General features: G+C 36.4%; 2 protein-coding genes across 12 annotated transcripts in view; one reads left to right on the forward strand and one right to left on the reverse strand.

Annotated features, from left to right (window-relative positions):
- The window catches only part of PDSS1 (decaprenyl diphosphate synthase subunit 1), a 47343-nt gene extending 40501 nt beyond the window's left edge, over positions 1-6842 (forward strand). For 2 of the 3 annotated variants that reach the window (XM_039220519.1, XM_039220520.1), the window contains exons 10-11: positions 2488-2568; positions 6387-6842. In XM_039220519.1, coding sequence (XP_039076450.1) covers positions 2488-2568; positions 6387-6527 — 222 coding nt within the window. In that variant the 3' untranslated portion in view covers positions 6528-6842. Of the gene's footprint in view, positions 1-1227; positions 1302-2487; positions 2569-6386 lie in introns of those variants that run through there. The other variant, XM_039220521.1, reaches the window with a different exon arrangement.
- ABI1 (abl interactor 1) overlaps positions 6831-23853 on the reverse strand; it is a 130209-nt gene continuing 113186 nt past the window's right edge. For 3 of the 9 annotated variants that reach the window (XM_039220517.1, XM_039220511.1, XM_039220510.1), the window contains 4 exons: positions 20654-20830; positions 17510-17596; positions 13655-13840; positions 6831-8809 (listed from right to left, as the gene is read on the reverse strand). In XM_039220517.1, the coding sequence (XP_039076448.1) occupies positions 8634-8809; positions 13655-13840; positions 17510-17596; positions 20654-20830 (626 nt within the window). In that variant the 3' untranslated portion in view covers positions 6831-8633. The remainder of the gene's footprint in view (positions 8810-13654; positions 13841-17509; positions 17597-20653; positions 20831-23853) is intronic. The other 6 variants (XM_039220518.1, XM_039220513.1, XM_039220512.1 and 3 more) reach the window with 3 other exon arrangements.

The following is a 23853-nucleotide window of genomic DNA, read 5'->3' on the forward strand; positions in this document are numbered from 1 at the left end:
TTTTGACATCCCTCTGAAGAGGTTTCTTGATAACCTTGGTACAGATTTAAGGAAAGTTTCAGGATTTCTGGAGAGGTGCCCGTGAGGACAGTGTCCTTCTATGTATGTGAATATGTATTTTCTGTAAGAACAAAAACATCATGTTAAATCTTTAAAAAGTATACAAGTTTGGATTTTGAGATCTTCAGAAACAAAATGGAAGTGGAAGTGTGAGAGAGAGAGCAAGCGAGCATGTGAGACATTACATTAGTTCTCAAATAAAGATCTTTTCCTTTCTTCTGCTTCCCTTATTTGATAAGTCACCAGACCTAAATGTCAGCCTGTAGCCATACTTGCAGCTGCCATCACCAGCCCCAGCCCCGCACCAGCTGCACCGGCTTCTGTTGCTGTTGTGACTAGCTGGTCCCTTAGACTTAGTTACCCACATTTTGTCTGAGCAAGTTCACTGCATTTATGGATCGCCTTCGTAGTTTCGTTTATGGGCACATTTCACGGAATAGGAGTTGTCCTACTCTTAAGAGGTTTTCCTCTTAAAATAGCCTGAACAAACAAAAATTCTCTTATTTCTCACTAAATTTGCAAGCAGGCAACTGGGGTTCCTGTTGCGCTTCTCATTTCTCCACCTACCCAGGGGACAGGGCAGTGCCTCGGGAAGAGTTTGGCATTTGCATATGAAAACTGCACACACTACTCGTTTCAAGGAAGGATGTAGTCCCACTCAATGCAAATATTTTCTTCAAACTTTGCTTTCTCAATGCTTTTTATAGTAAAAGGAATCCGAGAAGCCACCCAAGCAGCACATTTTACCACATTTGTTGTTGTTGCAGGAAAAGCTCATGTACCATAAACAAGGTAATTTACCAGATGCCCAGGACAATATATCAGCTTCGAGGGCACTGCCTTCCAGAAATACAGTTGTAGAGTCTGGTATTAAAATGCCTATTTAATTTAGCTTTTTACCACTAAAAGTGACTGATTTGAGCTTTCCTGATTTTGTTTTCCTGTAAAACTTACTCTTTTAAAAGGTCAGTAACTAAAACAAATGACTGGTTTTCATTTAAGTGCCAACCAGTTGCTGGCCTTTACATTTTCTAAGCATGTAAGCGCCTCTGCATGTTTAGAACTTTGTTCTGACACATACTTTTGCTTTGAAGGGAACATTCTTAATTCTTCATCTGTCATCATCCGGTTGAGGTTTTTCTATGTGTGCCCTATTTTTTCTTCTAGGATTACTAATACCGTGGTGGTGGTTACAGGACAACAACTTCAGGCTCACTGCCAGGGAAAAACTGGCAACTGCTGTAAGCACTGATGTGTCCAAAACTAAATATATCTTCCCTCTTATTTCATGGAACCAGAAGCTGTTAGAGCTAATGGATTTCAGCTCCCGAGTTAAACTCCCTCAGGACACTGAGGAGGAGGCCAGGACGCGCAGGTTGAAGCTCCCTCGGCTATGACAGCACCAGAACTAGAGCTTCCCATCTAGAAATGAAGTGATTTAATGAGTGATTTAAATGAAGTGCCCTAACTTCCTGATTTTGTTAATGGTGATAATTCTCCTGAATTATTGCTAAGTATCACAGGGTATAGATTTTTATCTTCAATATACACATTTTTTTTTTCTTAGCGCCATTTTAACTTTGGCCTTCTTTATAATCAACTACAGCAACCTGTCTCTACCTCTGTCTCCTCTAACTCAGTGGTTCTCAACCTTGGCTGCACATTAAAAACACCTTGAGAACTTTTCAAATCCTGATGCCCAGGACGGACACTCCCCGCCCCAACCCACCCAATATAATCACAGTCTTTGGGAACAGATCCAAGCAACCATAAACTTCGCAAGTGCCTCCAGGGGGCAGTCAGCGTTGAGCACCCCTTGCTCTGTTCTACTCTAGGAGCTGCTAAGGCAGAGCTCTGCCCAGATCCCTCCATAGCTTCCAGGGTCACTTGGTTTAGTACTAAAAGTAGAATGCCCAATTCCCACCCTCATCCTAAGCCAGTGCTTCTCAAGATGGCAGCAGAGACCAGCAAAATGCACATCATCTGGAACCTGTGAGAAATGCGTGTCTAGGCTCCAACCCTACTGAACAGAAAACTTTGAGGGAGTGGTCGAACAGGCCTTTGTTGATTCTGGTGGGATCTAAAGTTTGAGAACCAGAAGAGCAGCCAATAAGGAGACTTTAGGGATGTACTTTGTTCCTTTGCTCTCTTTTACTCAGTGTTGGACCCAAGAATAGAATAGGAAGAACCCCAGAATGAGCAAGCATCAACAGCTGCCTCTCCAGAGCAGCAAGCACAGTCCCTGGGCGTGGAAAATGAGTCTCTTAGTTCTGCCTCTTTAATTGCTACAATTTACTGCCCCCCCCCCCGCCCCACCCAACATCATCTAAACATGTAACCACCTTTTTGTTTTTTCCAATTGTTACAAAATTAAATGGTAGAACATTTGATTCTCACAACAAATAGATTTTCTTTCTTTATGATTAGTTCCCAGAAATGAATGCTATGATAATGAGACGGTTCAGCTTACCAGGAGATGTGGACAGAGCTCGAGAGTATGTATTACAGGTAAGAATATTTTACAAAGAGGGGCGCCTGGGTGGCTTAGTCGGTTAAGCGTCCGACTTTCGCTTAGGTCATGATCTCGCGGTTCGTGGTTTCGAGCCCCGCGTCGGGCTCTGTGCTGACTGCCAGCTCGGAGCCTGGAGCCTATTTCAGAGTCTGTATCTCCCTCTCTCTCTGACCCTCCCCTGCTCACGCTGTCTCTCTCTCTCCTAGAAATAAATAAAAATATTTAAAAAAAAAAAAAAAAAGAATATTTTACAAAGAAAAAAGGAACAGGTACAACTTGGCAAAGTTCTTTAGCCAAATAATGTAACAAATTATAGATGCAAAACCAAGTGTGGTCAGTTGTTGATCTGACAAAACCAGAGGGAGAAACTTGTGTAATTCTTTTTTCTTCTAGAATTCTTTCTAAAGACTAATTTAATTGGGTTGGGTAAGGCTTGGATATTGGGATTTTTTTTCTTTCTTTACGCTACCCAAGTGATTGTAACATGCCATCAGGGCTGAGACCCACTAGTTTGAAACCAGCCTTTCCCAAATCTGCTGGTAGCGCTGCAGTTTTCCCTGTGGCCCAAGCTCTTGTCTGAGCCGAAGCCAAGTTGTCCGGCTACCCAGCATGGCTTTACCCCACTCTCTCAACAACTGCGATCAACAGTAACTTAAAGAAAAAAGAAAAACCTACATAGGCAGGCTGTTTAACCTTCAGGGGCTGTGAGCTTATTTTAGATCTGGTGCCACATATCCTCAGGACATTCTATAGAAGCCAGATCTTTTTACATATTTAGTTTCAGTAATTGTCTTTTGAGAATGAGCTGTGTGTCTCTAAATTCCAAATCCAGAGTCACTTGGGGCCAGAAGATCTAATGAATGACATGGAGCAAGCAATTTTTATAGTAAGCCAATGTGTGGTCTCAGATCTGTAGATTAGCGCAGTACTTGAAAGAATTCCAAATAACAACTTTTAAGATCTCCAAAAAGCAAGGCCCTCCAAAGGGTAGATTTCTCTTAACTCTCTGTGCTGTTAGGCATCATAATTTGCTACCACCTTTGTGGAGGGTAGTTTGGCAGTACTATTAAAAACTTAGGGGGCGCCTGGGTGGCTTAGTCGGCTAAGCGTCCGACTTTCGCTGAGGTCATGATCTCGCGGTTCGTGGGTTCGAGCCCCGTGTCGGGCTCTGTGCTGACTGCCAGCTCAGAGCCTGGAGCCTGTTTCAGTCTGTGACTCCCTCTCTCCGACCCTCCCCTGCAGGCTAGAAATAAATAAAAACATTAAAAAAAAAAAACCAGTATGAGAAGGCAGTAGCTAATAAAGAAGTCGATGCACCTGGGAGAGGTTCTGGTGTCAGAACAGTACCAACCACAGAAGTGAGAAGTGGGACTGAAGAGGGAAAATGAATTGTCGCTCTCAGCAAAACTGTGAAGTTGCAGTGAGCCCAGGCAGAAATGCATTTAAGAAAGGACAGGAATGTTCTCTTAACAAATTCTCCAAAGACCTCTGAATTCTAGCTCCTTTCACCTAGAGCTCCTAGTCCCTATTTCTTCATTAAAGATGGACAAGTAGGATTTACTTGGCAGGATTACTAACTAGTTGAGTAAAGCTTGCTGAGACCCAAGATGGGCAGAAACAGGGAAAAATATCATTGGGGAGTGAGGGGGTGAGGAATATCGTATCCATAAAACAAGAACAGGATATTTAAAAAAAAAAAAAAAAAAAGAAAAGAACAAGCTCTAAGAAAGTTTAAATGATTATGAAAAGCTCCAAAGAAGGGTTTGAACATGAAATTGAGCACATCTTCGAAAATGTAAACAGCAAAGGAAGAAAATGAGAAAAGCTTTTAGAGGATCAGTACAATGAGGTGGTAGATATTTCAGGAAAAGAACAAAAAACAAAATCTAAAGAAAAGAGTGGCCTCTACAAAAGGAGAAGAGACCAAAACTGTCTCAGTGTATTGCAAAATCACTGGATGATAGAAGGCAGAAAGCAAGGCCTTCCAAATATTGAGGAAACTTTTTTCAATTTATTTTTATTTTTGAAGAGAGCAAGCATGAGCAGGAGAGGGAGAGAGACGGGATCCCAAGCAGGCTCCGCACTGGCAGCAGAGAGCCCAGTGTGGGGCTCAAACTCACAAACCGTGAGATCATGACGTGAGCCAAGATCAAGAGTCAGACACTTAACCAACTGAGCCAGTCAGGCACCCTGATGAGGAAACATTTTAAAACAAAAATTTTCTATGAAGGCAGAAGTCCTCACTCTTAGAAATTATAAAGTTGGGACACCTGGGTGGCTCAGTCGGATAAGCGTCCAACTTTGGCACCGGTCATGATATCAGTTCGTGGATTTGAGCCCTGCATCTGGCTCTGCCCTGTCAGTGCAGAGTCTGCTTAGAATTCTCTTTCTGCCCTTCCCTTCACACATGTTTCTCTTTCAAAATAAACAAACTTCAAACAAACAAACAAAACACTGTAAGGCTGACTTCCAGTACCCATTCTCTGAGCTATCTGTGGATGTATCTCAGTAACAACACACCAAGAAAGAGAAAGATGCAGGCACTTAAACCAGTGGAATGAACTAGAGTTTGATGAAGACAGCTGTCCATTAGAGCTGGAAGGCGGTCAGCCTAAACAATGAACAGAACGATGAAGGCAGTGGAAAGATTAGGGATCAGGAGTTCCTTTCCCAAAGAGGAAGCAGTTATATTCAGAAGGGGACTTCTGTACACTAAGGCAGAGCAAACTGAAACATGTCCTGTTTTGTGTCAATTGATAAAGTACAGAAAATCAGAACTTTTTCAGACCGATGTAACTAATATTCTATTCTGAATAGGGGCCTTGTGAGCTTGGAACCATGGAGAGGGGAATGAAATTACAGTACATGACTTGATTCTGCAGTAAACATATTTTTACATTATGGAAATAGTATTTTATTAGTGTTCAACTTTTAGAACCAACATAAAAACAGTTGTAAGAGAGAATGCAAATCTCTATAGTGTAAAAGTATAAATAATAGAAGCACTGATATCCTTGAGATAAAGTAAGAAGTTGATGCTACATGATGACGAAAGTAATTAAGCAAAGAACTAAAAGGTGGCAATAGAATTGTCAAAATAAGAGCCGTAGGGGGACTGGGCTAAATCCTCCTCCTCCTTAGCAGAAAGGCAGTAGACAGAAACTAAAGTTGCTCATTTAAGACCTCAAAACCAACGGATGAAATTGGTGCTTTTGAAGAAAAAACTGTTGATTTTCATCATAAGGACTCTTCACTTTTATTATGTATTGTGTTTTTTTAACTTTAGATTCTTTTCACTTAAAAATGAATAGATACTGGGGCGCCTGGGTGGCTTAGTCGGTTAAGCGTCCGACTTTCTCTTGGGTCATGATCTCTCGGTTCGTGGGTTCGGGCCCCGCGTCGGGCTCTGTGCTGCCAGCCAGCTCAGAGCCTGGAGCCTGTTTCAGTCTGTGACTCCCTCTCTCTCTGACCCTCCCCTGCTCACGCTGTCTCTCTCTCTCTCCTAGAAATAAACATTAAAAAAAAGAATAGATACTATATACATGTAGAACTTTAAAAACACGGATACTTAAAAATCAGGGAAAGTAGATGGGTATTTGAAATTAAGGAGTCGCTGCTTTGCTGGCTTCACTCTGAGAGAGAGTGCCTAAAGCAGCCGCAATGAGGAGGTGGGAGGACACCTGGAACATAGTTTGGCTGTTGATTAACCTAAACTCAAAAGTGTATTTTAATTCTCCACTGTAGCAGGCTTTTCAGGGCTGATCCAGTAAGTGATGCATCTGTTCTGTTGTTCTGTACACCCCCCGCCCCCCAGAGTGACGGTGTGCAGCAGACAACCTACCTCGCCCAGCAGTACTGCCATGAAGCAATAAGAGAGATCAGTAAACTTCGACCGTCCCCTGAAAGAGACGCCCTCATACAGCTTTCAGAAATTGTACTCACGAGGGATAAGTGACAACTCTTTCTGTTATTCCTGGCAGCTATTTTACCAGACTGTGCCTAAAGAATTTTGTGAAATATACTTTGCTTCACGTGCAGATAACCAAAAATCATTTAAAGAAAATCATTTCAACCTTATTGATGGGCAATTTTTTTATTGGCAGAGTTTTTCAGAAAACTTTTTAAATGTAATTAAATCATCTGAATCTGTCACTCTAGTCCTGTAAATCCTAATAGAGGTATCTTGATGGTTATATGTGGTATTGTTTACACTGTTAAGATCCACATGTAAAGCCATTACACAAATAAATAATCAATGTTAAAATTCAAATGGTTTATCTTGTTTCACCATAGGAGTAAAGGTCACAAAACTGTGAAGTCTACATCTCAAGCCACATTAGTTAAGATTTTAACAGTATCCAAAATTTCATATAGGAGAATGGTTTATTATAAAAGACTGTACATAAAATTTAGACAACAGGTTATATACAAAATTAAGAGAACATTACACTTGAAAAAATGAAAAAGGTAGCTAGCTGATCACTAGTGATACTGAAATCATGTTTAAAATTAACAGAGGCAAAATGCATATAACAACAGTCACATTGATTTGATAGCAATAATGGCCTTTAATTTTCAGAAATAAATGTTTTGCACTAGTCTTACCATTTACTATGCTGTTATAAATCTGTAACGCCCGGTACATAACTTCAATTTGAAATCCAAAGAAATCCTCAATACACAAGAAACCCACACGTGAGTGCTCTACTTTAATATCCTAGGCAATATAGAATTACACACAAGAAAAAACATCCCGCCAACCTTCCCTTAAATTAAGAGGAGACACACAAAGTGCATGTGTTGCATTTCAATTATTTCAAAAGACCATATAAATCTGTTGGTCAGGTATATATCCCTGTTCACTGATTAATACATGATCCACCCTTTTTTGAATTATTTTCCTTTTAAAACCTTTTTATGCTGCTAGTGCCAGGTAATGGATTAATAGTGCCTACTGAAAACTCAAATGCACCCACTTCTACAAAAACAATATGTAAAAAAGACTTCTAGTTTCCTCTCACTGAACCACTATACAACAGTCCACTGGAAAACTGAAGGACATACAGCAGTCCCTACGAATTTGACTTAACAGAATGTGCACACTTTGACACATTTTCTTAGCTTTGAAAAAATTACGTTAGAAAAGGAATTCAGTAGATTGACTTGTAAATACCCATCTCAGATTTTAAATCTGCAAAAATCCATCACTGCCATTGGGACAGGTTGAGATAAGGCTAATATTTTTTTTCCAAGTTAATATATTGAGAAAATAGAACCATAATTCTGCAATAAATCAGTATATTTTATTTATTCATTTATTTATTCATTTATTTATTCATTTATTTTAAAAGCAAACCAGTGAAGGAAAGGACAAAAACCTTTGGTTCACTTATGTATTTATGAATGGAAAAATTTTATAATGCAAATTCACTCATTAAAAAACTTAGGTACAAATTACAACATTACAGATAACCCTTTGTTTTGTTTCACATGGAGACCTTAGAGACTCAATTCATTTCAAGAGACCTAAGTACGAGTACTCCAAGTAAATATTACACAAATTGGAAGCATCTTGGATTTTTTAAGTATATTTCAATACATAAATTTGTATGCATGCTTTAAACAAATAGTATATTTCAAGAATGAGAAAGTCTAAACAAAAAGTATGACCAGCACCAGGATTGAAGTTTTCTGATTTTAATATTAGTCTGACATAGCGTTAGCAACCATGCTGCAAGGAAACATGGAATGGTACAGTCTGAATCATGATTTGTTAAATATTCTACCCCACACCCCCAGAATACTTAGGCTGGTCATAAAGTTAACTGTGTAAGTAAGCACATAAGCATAATCAGGTATGGACAGCCTCCTGTATTCATTGCGGTTTAGCAATACACAAACTGCCTCAAAGACTTATGCTTACAGGCAGACATTCAATTATACCAATAAAACAGCATGTCCTGAAAATATGGGCACGTTTGAAAACATTTTAAGACAATTCTGTTAACCGTAATAGTCCCACAGTATGACTGAATAAGAACCTACTTTAAAAGCAAAAAAATTAATCAGCATAGTGCATGATTGATTCAACATAGTTCCCAGGGAACAGACCAGTCACTCGATTGCAGACTCCTTCATACCAGCCATCGTCATTCTTCTTTATTACATAAATGATTGCACCCTCCATAAATGATAGCTCATCATCCTTGTCTTTCGTATAATCATATATTGCCACAACTATGGAAAAAAGAGTTGAAATACCATGTAAGTGTAAGTGCACGATTTCCAACATTAAATGAATTTTAAAATTAATGCCAATTAAATCTACAGTATAGCAAAAACCAATTATTTGTATGAAAAGTTGTCAATTCTTACATTAATAAATACAGTTGATAATAAATACAGTCAGTGGCCAACCAATGTGCCTAAATCACTGGCTTGGTCTTAGGACAAAACTGACAATTTGACTAGCTACAAGTCAATAGTTTCAACCAACCTATCCAGGAAAGATCTCCCGATTTTAGTACTGGATGTTTCATTTGTTCAAGTATCTACTAACTGCCAACCACTGCGAAGCACCATTTCCAAAGCACTGGGCAAAGCTACAGAATCAATCAGTAAATAAGGTAACACCCCAGCTACCTAATTATGGGGCTATCCCGAGATTTAAAAAAAAAAAAGTTACACATTTTAAAGGTCAACAGGATTTAAAATTTTTTTTTAATGTTTATTTTTCAGAGACAGAGCATGAGCAGGGGAGGGGCAGAGAGAGAGGGAGACACAGACTCTGAAGCAGGCTCCAGGCTCTGAGCTGTCAGCACAGAGCCCAACGCCAGACTCAAACCTACAAACCACGAGATCATCAAGTCAGACACTTAACTGAGCCACCCAGGCACCCCAACAGAATGCTTTTTTAAGAGATAAATAGGTGAGAAAAGACCCATTAATTAAGACTTAGAGAACTGTTTGCAATTCTGTGGTATTTGAGTTCAAAATAGTCACTTCCTTTATAACAGTACTGTGGAGGGGCGCCTGGATGGCTTAGTTGGTTAAGCATCGGGACTTCGGCTCAGGTCATGATCTCACGGTTTGTGGGTTCGAGCCCCGCGTCGGGCTCTGTGCTGACAACTCAGAGCCTGGAGCCTGTTTCAGATTCTGTATCTCCGTCTCTCTGACCCTCCCCTGCTCATGCTGTCTCTCAGAAATAAAACATTAAAAAAAATTTTTTTTTTTAAACAGTACTGTGGAAAGGATAGTCATCAAAAACTCACTAGTTTTCTAAACAACTGGGGATTTATGAATTTAATGGTTCCTTCATCCTAGCTTTATAGCTAGATAGTTCTGAATACGCAATTTTCTAGTTTATGAGAAATGGCATGTCATATTTTCATTGATTACCTCATGTTATCTTTTTCTTAAAATAGTTAAGATATTTAAGATATTCCAGAACTCACTTTTCCCCAAGAAAGACAGCTTCTCCTCATAATAATTCTGAATTAGTGAATTATAATAAAGAACAGACCTGAAGGGCTGATCCACAGTACCATTTACTAAATTAAACAGGCGACCTTTCTTTCCCTTCACAAAACCGTATTAAGTAAACTCAACAAGTCCCTTCGCCTCCATTTTAATCCTGCAGCAGAATCAGTCCTGTGATTACAAGCTCACTGACCTATCCAACATACAGAATAAATAATTGTCCTGGTACTGTTTTTGGCTAAATAACCATTCAAGAAAATGAGTGATTACCAGAAAACCATTAGTAAGGAAAACCGTGAAATAACTTAAATAGTAAACATATTTTCAATTATTTATTATTGTTTATTAGCTTTGGTAACACTAATTTCTCTGTACGGAGAGTCTAAATGGGTTAGTTTGTGTAGTGTAGATGACTTTGAAACTGATCGTGACAAAGCCTCATCTCCTCAAAGTTATTCAGAATTTTCTTTATGCTTTTAGTTCCACCTAAACAGCTGGTAAGAGTGCTGAACCAAATTAACTGTTTCTAATTTCCAAGTCCTTTTGTAAATCAATCCTAATCGTCCCTAACCTCCCCTCCTTGCAATGTATGTATTCTCATATAATACCGCTTACTACTGAGGATTTAATCATGAAAATTCGATGTCCATTCCACTTTCCAAAATCTAACTCATATAAATAGCTAAACTCCCCCGTCTTCTGTATGTAGTATTTTTTTGGAACTCAGAGTCTAATACTCTAATCCTACTTCGACATGATAAAAATTTGAAGATAGCTATCTAGTTCCTCTGCCATCTTTTCCTCAACTTAGAAACAATGCTTTCAACATTATAGGTGCACTTCCCAGATATTTTGCCTCCTGAATATTCTCCTCCTGAAGGCACTCCTATTTGCAGGATCTTAAAATGTGATACTCAAAACTGGACATGATGCTAGTGTAATATAAGTAGATATGATAAGATTGGTACACAGTAGGTTAAAGTTCTTAGGTTAAAGCCCTAAGAATAGGCTTTTAGATACAGTCATGACTTACCATTAATATATTCAACTAAAATCCTATTAAACCAGGCCTTATTCATCTTGTGATTATAAAAATATTTAAAATAAAAAGGCTTTACACATAGGGGTGTATGAGTAGCTCAGTCGGTTAAGCATCCAACTCTTGATTTCAGCTTAGGTCACGATCTTGTGGTTCATGGGACTGACTGAGCCCTACATCGGGCTCCATGCAGACAGCGCAGAGCCCGCGGGATTCTCTCTCTCAAAATATATAAATAAACTTAAAAAGAAAAAAAAAAGCCTTTAAATACAATCTTACTGAATCTCAACTCTGATTTAGACAATGGGTCAGCAAACAATGGCTCATGGACAATCCAAGCCACTGCCTTGGATTTATCTGTGAATAAAGTTTACTGTAAGCACCTGGGTGGCTGGCTCAGCTGGTTGAGCATCTGACTGTGGCTCAGGTCATGATCTCACAGTTCGCAAGTTGAGTTTGAACCCCACACTGGGTTCACTGTTGTCAGCACAGAGCCCATTTCAGATCCTCTGTCTCCCGCCCGCCGCCTGCCCCATCTCTTCCTCTCCCTGACTCACGCTCTCTCTCTCAAAAATAAATAAAACAAAAAATAAATAACAATAAAGTTTTATTGGAACATGGGCAGACACATCCACTCACTATGTACCGTCTATGGCTGCTTTTGTGCTACAATGGTGGGGCTGAGTAGTTGTGACAAAACAGACTGCAGAGTTGGCAAGCTTAAAAATATTTCATTTGCAAGACAAATATCAAATCATTACGTTGTATACCTGAAACAGAATATTGTTGTGAAATTGTATCTCCATTTTTTTTTTTTTTAAGTTAAAAATACTTACGGAGTGCCTGGGTGGTTCCACATGTTTTAAGCAACATCCAACTCTTAATTTTGGCTCAGGTCAGGTCATGATCTCACAGTCTGTGAGTTCAAGCCCTGCATCAGGTTCTGCACTGGGAGTGTGGAGCCTGCTTGAGATTCTCCCTCTCCCTCTCCAAATAAATAAATAAACTTTAAAAATATATATTTATTCTCTGGTCTTTTACAGAACCTGTGTGATGACCACTACTTAAGACCATTATTTCAATTTGTAAAGACATTTTTTAAATCCTGCTCTATTGCCAAGTGGATTAACCATTACATTATTTCAAATGTATCACCTTTTTATTAGTTCCATAGCAGTTCCAATTTAAATTTGCTTTTCCAAGCCAGGAAGTACCAGGTATGCAATTCAAAGACTATTTATCACCTTGGAAATAACCATAACATATCTCTCCTTGAAGGTACAGGAGAATCTAAACATAAAGTAGAATAGTCAAGATTTCCTGAACAGTGTGTAGAATATTTACTGTTTAAAAATATTTAAAAAGGTACATACAGCATAGAGAATGCAGGCAGTGGTACTGTAATAGCTTGCATAGTGACAGATGGTAGCTACACTTGTAGTGAGCATAGTGTAACATACAGAGATGCTGAATCACTATGCTGTAAACCTGAAACTAACGTAACACTTATCAACTAAAAACATTTAAATACACACATACATACGTATAAAAGGAAATTCCCTTTTTGTATGTACTCAAAACTTGGGCACAAGAGAATGCTGCAGGTCTCAAGAGTTATATAGCTACCTGCTTAAAGTCATTTAATCGAGTAAAGCAAAAGGGAATATATTTCAAAGGCAATCAAACTGATTAACCACATTATGAACGTTTTTCAGAACTCTAAAGGTTTCCCTTTTAATCGTAAGAGTTTAGAAATTTTGCTTTAAATCTTTACTAATGCTATAACTTTAGTTAAGTCATTTAACTGCTATTTTGTGCCTTATTGGTTTCATCTATAAAATGCGAAACAAGTTCACCTCCAGCCTGTGTCATTTGAAAAAGCACATCTAACATAATTAATACACTTTTAATTTAAAAAATAAAGATCATCCCTTTATAATGGAAATATATAGGAAATAAGGTTTGACTAAATTATCTTGGCTGGTTAAGGCTATTCAAAGGGCTGGGGCTCCTGGGTGGCTCAGTCGGTTATATGCCTGACTTCTGGCTCAGGTCATGATCTCCCAGTTCGTGGATTTGAGCCCCATGTCAGGCTCTCTGCTGTCAGCATAGAGCCAATTTCGGATCTTTTTTTTTTTTTTTTTTTTTATTTTTTTTTTTTTTTTTTTTTTTTTTTTTTTTTAATATTTTTTTATTTATTTCTAGGAGAGAGAGACAGCGTGAGCAGGGGAGGGTCAGAGAGAGAGGGAGTCACAGACTGAAACAGGCTCCAGGCTCTGAGCTGGCAGTCAGCACAGAGCCTGATGCGGGGCTCGAATCCATGAACCGCAAGATCATGACCTAAGCGAAAGTCGGACGCTTAACCGACTAAGCCACCCAGGCGCCCCGAGCCAATTTCGGATCTTATGTTAACTCCTCTCCCTACCCCGTATTCTCTCTCTCTTTCTCAAAAATGTTTATTCAAAGGGTTGGAAACACTGGACTATCAGAGTTTTTTATAGCTCTAAAAATTCTATAATTAGGTTACTTTCCTTCACCTCACTTCAATGATGACTGTACCTTACCTTTCTCAATATAATTCTTGGGGGCCCAAGCAGGATCCCCATCTGCGTATGGATCATTATACTGAACTACTGCAGCCTCTTCATCTTCATAATCCACTGGGGGAGGTGGTGGCGGAGGTGGAGAGTCATCAAACATAGGAATGTCATCTGGGGGAGGCGGCGGTGGTGGAGTTGGACTATCAGCAACTGAAAGAATTCAGATAATTAATGTGAATCAGAAATTAGAGTAAACGAAAATTTGTAAGTTAAAAGAATTTAAGAAAGCTCTAATTTGTATATAGCATGCACTATAATTAAAACATGCAGTGGTTAGAAATAAAAGCTTGGTGTGTTAGAGCTTCTACTACTCTTAATAATAATATGAGCAATAATAAAATGAGCTAAAAATAAAGGTATTAGGAAGTGCTACAAATCAATGAATGCAGGAGGTTAGGAAACAATATCTCTTTTTATAAAGATTATAGGAGTAAAAAAGTTTCCTTACTCCAAGGCTGAGATCGGAACAAACATTACCCTTTAGTTAGCCTACCTCCTTTAAATGAGCCTTATGTCGCATTTCTCATTTGGACTACTGTAAATGTTAGGAATACCATTTCATATGTGGTTTGATAACCATTCACTGTGCACATTCAGGTCCCTGATTTGGCTTTTAGTTATCTTTTAGTTCCCCAGAAATAAGCTTCCAGTGAGTGGGATATTTGTTTGGGTCTGTTTTAATCAAGAAAAAGGTTGATGACAGCAGGTCTGTTTTCTATTATTTAAACAAGAGAAAATTAAATTAGAAATTAAACAATTCCAAGCTAAAACAAAATGTTGAATATTTTCAAAAATGTTTGTATTCATAATCAACTTTTTAAATGTCGAAAGGAAGCTAAGATTCTTGCATTCCTGCTGGTAAAATAAAGCATGGGAAGGGGAAAAGACTAGATCCTAAAGATCCAATTTTCTCAGAATACATACACAATAAAGATTTTTTAAATAAAGTATTATGGGAAGATATAATTAAAACGAACAAACAAACAAAAAGGAACTTATATCGTGGAAAACAATAAAAACGACTCCTATCTCAAGCTGTAGATGGCTGTGGTAGATGTGTGTGTGTGACTTAAATAATCAAGGATGTCAACAGTGAGATGAGAAAATGTCAGGCTAGAACTAGGCTCTCTGAACTATGATGATTCTAGGTAACAATGCTCCCAAAAGTAAGGAATTCAAAGCCAAAACACAAGACTAATTCTTAATTCAAATTTCTGATCCATAAATTTCTTTGAAAGCTAAAGACGTAAAAATTCTTTGACACAAATTGATACAGGAATTATATAATATCTGCAGGGGAAAAAGAGAGAATACTAACATACTAACTCAAATGCCAATTTCTGGGGCTATTTATGTGACCAAAGAAAGAAGTCATAATCTACTTGTCAATACAGGTTTTAAAAAGTTTATTCCACCCTGTTTGGAATAACGTACTGAGAATATAACAAAGGGATCCAGATTCAAAACATCTACAGATAAGAGCCCTACTTCCATAATCACTTCAATTCTGTGATTTTTATTTTATCCTGATGGGGTACAAGAAAGACTTATTAGAAAACATCCTATGCAGTGATGCTTATTCTGATAGCTATCAAACAGATCTACAATTTTTTTTCCCATCAAATGCTTGATTCCATTTTATTTTTGCCCTAACCTCCTCCACAAAGCTTTCTAATATTACTGCGAGGAGAAGAAAATGAGTATGAATTCATCCTAACATCAAAGAGCCATAGCTCATATCCTTAATTTGGCTTATTGTGTAAATTACACATTTGCCATCCCTAAATTACATTTACTCTTGACTTCTATAACTTACTGGTTTAGTTTTCACTGGGTTGTCTTCATGTCCAACTGCTGTGAATCTACATTGGTGTTATCTCCAAATTATATACACACTGGGGCAGAAGTCTGGTCAATCTAATTCTCTATGCATAAATTACTTTTCTAGCACTATACATAATTAGTTCAAAAATGCTTCCTGATGTTAATTATATACAGATGTAAAGACATTGCCGACTTTTTTAGGGGCTCATATCTTAAACTGAAACAAATTTAGTAAGTTAACTACCACATGCATTCATTATTACCAATTTTTAGTATCATAAGAAACTTCATACTTAAAATAACACAGAAAATCTGTACTCCATAAAACATGTAAGATATTGACACAAAGTTTATAATCAATCTTCCTAACATACTTTCAAAGAAAACAGATACCAAACAAAGTTGGGCATTCTGCAGCACAAGGAAAATACTGATTCTAGTTCACAAGTTTGGGGAAAGCAACTAAAATAAAATAGTAATAAGTACCCTGGTCCTCCTCAGGAAAAACCATGCATACCTAGAATTATGTATATTAATATTGAATTTCTATAAAAAAAGAATTACCAAAATGCTAGTCAATATGCTTTGGCTCCATTAAATGGATGTTTATTATGGCTATTTTAAAATATTTCCTCCCAATTTTGGCTGTAAGGCAGCTCAGGTTTTTAAATTCTTACAGCATTAGGGACCAGCAATTTATCCTTATTCTTTCTTTTTAAAACTAAGAATCACTTGTTTTTATAAGTGTAAACATACTGGAGTTTTTCAACAACTGTTAACAATAAAGAGTGGTTTATACTCAGAAATTTCAACATTACGGAACCACAATATTTTATAAAAAGCCCATTCAATCATATATGTTTCTCAAAGGTAGAAATCTGAACTGTTCGCAGAGTCTAGCACATAACACTGAGTAAACAATTACTTGACTACAGGAATGGAGGAAATCTGGAGATTACACAACAGGGTCAGCAAAGGCTGAACAATGGAATTTGCCACAATGTATACTCATGGAAGACTGGGCGGTTCTCATGTGGGCTACACATTTGTTCAAATCATTCTAAAATTTATTTGCACGGTGAAGATTCTCAAATGAAGTAACTCACTACTAGACCAGCTTACCATCTTAATCTCAACAGCTATTTTGGCATAGTAATAATTCAGTAACAGTGGGGGTTTTTTTCCATTTTGTCAACATTCACTCTGATCATGTAGCTAGGATTACATATCTTCTGAAACCTCAAAGTACTCAGGTAGCAATATAAACTACTCTATCCTAATTAAATCCATGTATCCTAAAGAATTTCCAAAAATTGTAAACTTGACCTTCCTGAGAGAAGACCTAACAGCTGACAGAGGTGCATATTCAGAAATATTCCTCATGGCCCTGCATATGGCCAAATCATGAAGAGGGCTCGACACTGATTATCATTCCTAGATGGATAACTTGTATGTAAATTAGTTATTCTTGCAGATTCATTCTCAACCTAAAAACAAATCATTATGTAGTTTCAAAATTATTTATGTATAAAAATCCGAGGATACAAGGTTTCTCTAAATTTTTTATGTAACTAAAGGGGGGGAAAAACTGCCCCAAATTTAATCTTACACTACAGTTACCTATATCTTGATGAATTTGCTGGCAACAGAATAAAAAATGTTTTCTAATTCCCCTAATAGCTACTGGAAGCTGGCAGTTTCCATACAATTTGAGTTTTTTATTATACTTTCCTTAAGAATCTGCAAAGATCAGATTCATAAGTTTTAGATCATGTAAATACATAAGAAAGTTGAAGTTCTGAAATTTATATGGGTCAGTAATCATGCACACAAGAGAAAAAACTGAAGGCCGTGCTCTTCAGTTTCAAAAACATATCTGCACCCATTTTCAAGGTAAGATTAGCGTCTCGATAAAAGGAAATGATGACTCATCAGCCATGCATGCTATAAGGAGACAGCCTCTACTCTTTGACAGCTCAGTTTTTCCAAACTTACTGTTTTCCTGCACCCTGGCCACGAAGCCTGTGAGAGGTATCTGTGGAGTCAACTGAGGCATAGGGGGAGGGGGTGGAGCAATAGAAACTGGTAGCAACAACACAGTATGGGGGAAGTAAAACAGATAAAGGAAAGAAAAGGAAACAAACAAAAAGCAGAAGTCAGTTACAAGGACCACAAACATAAGTATGCAAAGAACAGTTTGCAAATGAAACAAAACAAAACAAAAAACAAAACAAAAACCTGCAGAACCTTCATCAAGTTCATTTCCCATCAGCAAACCTAAGTTGAGATGTGCTTATAGCCAACTGGTTAATTTTATGTTTAAAAAACATACATTTGACTTAATCCTAATATTATACAGTTTGGGGAAGACTTAAATTTACCATCACATTCATTTTCATGCAACGAATTTTCGAATTCTAAGGGAAGACTTTAAAAAAATGAATAACAGCAAAATACAGATGGAAATTTCCAGGATACTGTGTCTATGCCTATCTCTATAACCTAACAGGTATGTCTAGCTTTAAGGTAATGTTGTAAATTAGAACCCAAATAAGTATGTTATGTTATAGCTGTTCATTCCATATGGAAATAAATACATTAATCACAGGTTTCCTTTAAAAAATAGTTCTTATTACATATCTAAATTTGCACACAGTTTCTCCAGGAAAAACTCGTTTGTAAAACCAGGTCATTATTATTTTCTAAGTTGACAATTTTATTTGTAAAGATATCACTCCTAAATTTACCAAGGAGTAAGAGTGCTTTACATATCAAGTTAATAATTCATGGAGTTTCATAGGATAAGTATTTCAAAAGTGGCCTTCTTCATTTTATCACTGTTCTGAGATAGGGAACCTGATCTCACAACAGGTTAAAATATGCAATTTTTTGCATTAAAGTACTTTCTAAGAAATCACTGAGTAGCTATAAACATTCCGACTGCTTTCTGAAGAGGACATAATTTGTAGGAAATTGATATCAAATGCTCATGTGGGCAGCAAATGTATTAAAAACTGTAACAAACTAGAAGTAAACATTCAAAAGTTTGCCCCTTTGTCTCATTTTAACAAGCCAGTAATTGCTAAAAATTGCTCAGGAAAGTCTACAGGACTGAACTGCAAAATTAAATTTACTGGCAGTTACCAAAGCGTGACACTAAATTGACAGAGAAAAACAATTTATTCGTTCCCAAGGATCATTTAACCGAAAGGTTGTTTCTGTTAAAACAACGTTGGTAAGCATACAAATTTGACAGATGTTAGGTATTCAAAGCAACAATAACAAAGCAATATAAGTTCATTAATATTCATCGTATGGCTAAAATTGACATCAATTCACTATATTGGTCCTCACTGATTTTGATACTTTGTATTTAGAAGGCTCTTTAAGAAATAAAATGTTACAGTTTTGATTTTTAAAAAAATCCCTCCCACAAACCTAAAAAATATGTTTAGAAATAACCCTTAGTAACTAGACATGCTGGTTAGTATGTAGAGAAAAAGAAACGCTATGTCAGAAGATACTAGTTGTTACTGCCACACTTGGACAGAAGGGGAAATATGCACATCAAAACACTAAAAACATTAACGTACTAATACCACTATAACAACCACCACTACTACCGCGATTTCTATAACACCAACAATAACTCAAACTGAAGGATAATTATTTTGGCACATAATATTTTTTAAATTCGAGTCCAAATTTCCTTTATAATACAGAAAAATTATAGTCATTCAGTAATGAAAATGTCTTATTAGAGAATAAGTAACCCACCAAGCACTGTAAAAATAAAACTGCACAAACATGTATTAGGTGAATTGTCACCAAAACTCCTATTTGGAGAATAAACTAAATGTCTTAAGTGAGGAAAATAAAAATAAGAACATAAAGATGGGATCTAAAAACACAACATATTATGAAAAAATTTAAAAAGATCATGAAACTACTGAGGCTAATAATCAGATAGTCCATGGTATATTAAGACTCTAGCTACCTTTCATTACCAAAAGGAAATCAAGGAAAATGTGAGGTAAAATTCTAACTGGGAAAATTTCCCTGTAGCCTGAAGAAAATTTTAGTCTGGAAAAGGATTGTATAAATTTGGGGATTATCTGTGAATTTTGGCATTTCTGCTAAAGTGTTTTTCAATTCTTAGGAGATTTTTGCTATAACACAATGTTTAACTCTAAAATTTACACTGGAAACAAGTAAGAGAACTTTCCTCCAGCTCTGCTTTATACATGTTCAGAATATGCATTATAAATAAACTTAAAACCAACTTTAGGTAAATAAGGAGTATTCAGTGGCCTTTTTTTTTTTTTTAACTAATACAAATGCAGTTCTAGAAAGCAGTCACAAAAGCCACATGGGAAAGTGTGTTCCAGTCTATGTCCAGTATTCACCAATCTTCAAGCCAGCAATAAATACTAGACAACAGGCTCATTTCAGATTTTTTTTTTCTTTGAATTAAGCATCTTAATATGGAAACTGAAATTAATGATTACCCCAAGCAATTCATACTTCCTGTCATTAAATGCCAAAACTATTTTCTAATCTTTAAATATCTTATTTAAGCCTCTAAACTGCAGTTAGTGTTGAGATGTGCAATCTGATGTGAAGAGAAAGAAATAAGAAGAAAATTCCCCTCCCCCCCACTGTTACAGAGATTAAAGACAGAATAAAGCAGGCATCACAAGTGTTTTTAATGGTTCTGAACTCATTTCAGTACAGGTTAACAAGCTTCAAAGTGATAGCCAGCAATTTCATTATATTAAAGAACAAATTTCCAATGTTCTGACTTTCAGTGCTATTGAACGGTCTCAAACATGCCAATAAAAATAAATTCAGCTTAATTAATTTCAGTATTTTTGTCTTCTATTTCTATTTATAGTAATAAAAACCATTAGTTAAATTTTAGTACATAAGTACATTCAGTAAGTCTGAATTTTTTGAGAGAAAGTGACAAGCAATTATTCTTAAAATAGCACAATTCAAGGACTAACTTCCTAAAGCAAAAATAAACATGAAATAGCATGTTTTCAATTGTTGTCTATCACTGGCAAGAAAAACAGCCTCAAATAATTTTGTTCAAAAGGAATTCCACTGTTGATGCACGCCTGCAAAGCACAAGCTTACTTGAATTCTGAGAGTAAAGTGGGCCTCCATTAACATGAGGCTGAGCAGAAAATGGAGCAGTCACAGAAGGAGTTCGTCTGTATCCACCAGAAGATGTCGAGGAAGTGGTAGAGTTGTGTCGAGAAATCTGCCTGGTCATTGTGCCATACTGGGAACCAGGGGCTGAGCCCGGGGCCGCTGCAAAGCATTAGTCAAAGGCAACCAACAAAGAACTTGAGCATTAAGTGTCACCTCCAATGGCGGAACAAAGAGAAGGAGACTAACAGTAAGAAGTATTTACTTTTTAAAGCCCACAGCACAAAATACAGAGAAAAGTAAAGATAAAACACGAATAGCTCCTCTGAAGTTAAAAACAGAAGGAAAAACAGATACTGTATGGAAAGCTGCAAAAGTAAATAAGTAACATTCTTAAACTTTTTAATTCAGCAGAATCCCAAATGGTAGTTTGCTAGTATTGTATATAAATTTTTCCATCTCACTTTAGAGTATATAGCTTCTATATGTAAACTATGTCTTCCAACAAAATAAGTACCAAAAAATAATCTGAGATGAAAAGCATCAGCTTTTAGATGTGAATGTATTAATAGCTGGTAAACTTCTTCCTTTCCATTGCCAAATCTTCAGAAGCACAGGTGAAATTATAAAATTTAAACAGGTAAGCATAATTTCCACCTATACTACTATATTTTAGTACTATATTTATTAGTACTATATTTAGTGAATACTTATTGTGTTAGCAATCATTATCAATACATAGGACAGTAGAATTTTTTTGGGAAGAAAAATTTCTAGTTTCAATGCACTCATATCTAGAATCAGGTTTCTTATGTATCTCCAATCTTAAGAATAACATACTTCTCCTTTCACTTAAATTTCTGTAACTGAAAAACTGGAAATAATATTAGACTTTGTAAAATAACTTGACAATTCTAAAGCAGTTTTAAGTAGAAAATCCATTACCTTTCTCCATAGTTGGAGGGTTTTTTCCATCCTATACCCAAAACAATCTTCTTTATTATCATGCATATCTAAAATGACTAAAGTACTAACAATACTAAAAATTTATTCAACATCTTTACCAACATTTCAAAAGTTTAATATTTAAAAGGTTAATACAGTTCAAAGCCTCTAAAGTTAACTACCCTTTTCAAAGGTAACTTTAGGATTAATGTTAGCCCTCTTCTCCCCACCCAAACATCGAACCATGACTAAGTTAAGTAAAACTAGTTTATTTTCATTCAATTGTGTAATTTAAGCTCTCCTAGAGGTCATACAAGTTATTACATATAACCATACAGCAGAGGTTGTTCATTTTAAAAAGTGATAATATTTAACATTTTGGAGCTCCCAAGCCATAGGCAGTCACTAATTATCTGAATCACCCACATGATCCTTTTCTGAATAAAAACACATTTTAAAAATAACACCCTAATCAAAAGAATTAATTTTGGATAGCCAGGGTTTCCAGAGAGCTCTAAGAAGTAAACCTTTAAGTTTCTAATAGAGACCTCTGTAACATGATTTTTATATTTAGAGAAATACTTATATAATTATAGATAATTACATACAAGTACATGTAATGGTTATATATAATTTATTTACATAAATATATTTTATATGTAACTTTTAAAAAATAAGACAAATACTCAGCTCCAAGAAACAATATTACCAGTATCATCAAAGCTTCCTGTTTGAGCCTTCAAGATCCCAAAAGGTGTTAAACCAAAAGGTGTTAAACATTCTTTCTTTATAGTTACTTTTTTTAAAGCACAGATAGATATAACCTTAAACAATACACAAAGAGAAGTTATAATTTATAAACTTTCATTTTCATAATTGAATAATTATGCATGCTGCTTTCTCTCTGATATTCTAAGATTCATCCATGTTGGTAATTACACCAATAGTGTATCACCCAATTTTGTTGCTTTATTTGCATGTGAACATGCCACAATGTATTTATCCATTCTATTGTCATTAAACATCTGGGTTGTGTCCAGATTTTTGCAATATTAATACTAATACTATGGACATGCCTAAATAATTTTCCTGAGTTTCTCTACAACACTGGTTCTCAAACTTAGCACTGCTGAGAATTTCACCTTAAGGGCTTCTTACAACAGATTGCTGGGCCCAGTCCTCAAAGTCCCTGAGTGAGTAACCCTACAGTGTACAGTGGGATCTGAGAATTTACATTTCTAACTAGTTCCCTGTGGTGATGATGCAGCTGGTCTGGGGATCACACTCTGAAAGCCACTGGTCTAGGAAAGTGGTTTTAAATTGTATGGTCTTGGTATCCACTCTTTAAAATCTTCAAAAAATTTTTGCAGGGGTGGGTGATAGCAACAGAGTAATTATAGTAATTACTATAGTAGAAATTAAAACTGAATTAAAACACATATATATACAAATAAACATTCTGTTAGCTGTCACAGCAATGATTTTATCAGAAGTCACAGAGGCTCTGGAAACTTCCACTGTATACTGGTACCAGAATGAGAAATGCAAAAGGCAAATAGGTCTAAGTATTATTATGAATATAGTTCTGATCTCAAAAACGCCATAAAAGGATCTTAGCAGTCCCCAGGGGCCCTGCAGCCATATTCTGAGAACCAGTACTCTAGGGTAAATATATAGAAATGAAATTATTAAATCTGAGGTAGAAACTCATTCAACTTGACCAGGTAACAGCAAATTACCTTTCCAAAGTGAGTGTATCAATTAATAAACTCCCATCAGCAATGTCCTTTCCTGTTACTACACTTCCTCATCAACATTTGGAACTAGTAGACTTCTGTATTTCTACCTACCTAGTGGATGTAAAATAGTATCTCGTTGTGATTTTATCTTTCATTTTCCTGATTATTATCTAGGTTGGGGGCATTTTATTCTCACATGGACTTCTGGATGATAATTTTTATTATTAAGATCTTTTTTTTATTACCTCCTTTTGTCCCTTTTCCTTTGAGTATAAGAATCATGGTTTTGAAAAGATGTAGCAAGAGAGCTTCATTTTACCCAAGCTGAAACCCCTCTGTCATTTGAAACATTTTATTATCCATTTCTACTCAGATTATTGCTACTGTATATTTCTAGGTTGAATGGTTTCACACTGTGTCTATATTTGGAATTCCTTATATGCTCAATCCAGTCACCTCTAATTTAGGAACAATGTAAATGTATTCTATTAAAAAATATAT

Source organism: Hyaena hyaena, unplaced genomic scaffold, assembly GCF_003009895.1.
Source record: "Hyaena hyaena isolate Hyena2069 unplaced genomic scaffold, ASM300989v1 scaffold_896, whole genome shotgun sequence".
Taxonomy (NCBI): Eukaryota; Metazoa; Chordata; class Mammalia; order Carnivora; family Hyaenidae; genus Hyaena; species Hyaena hyaena.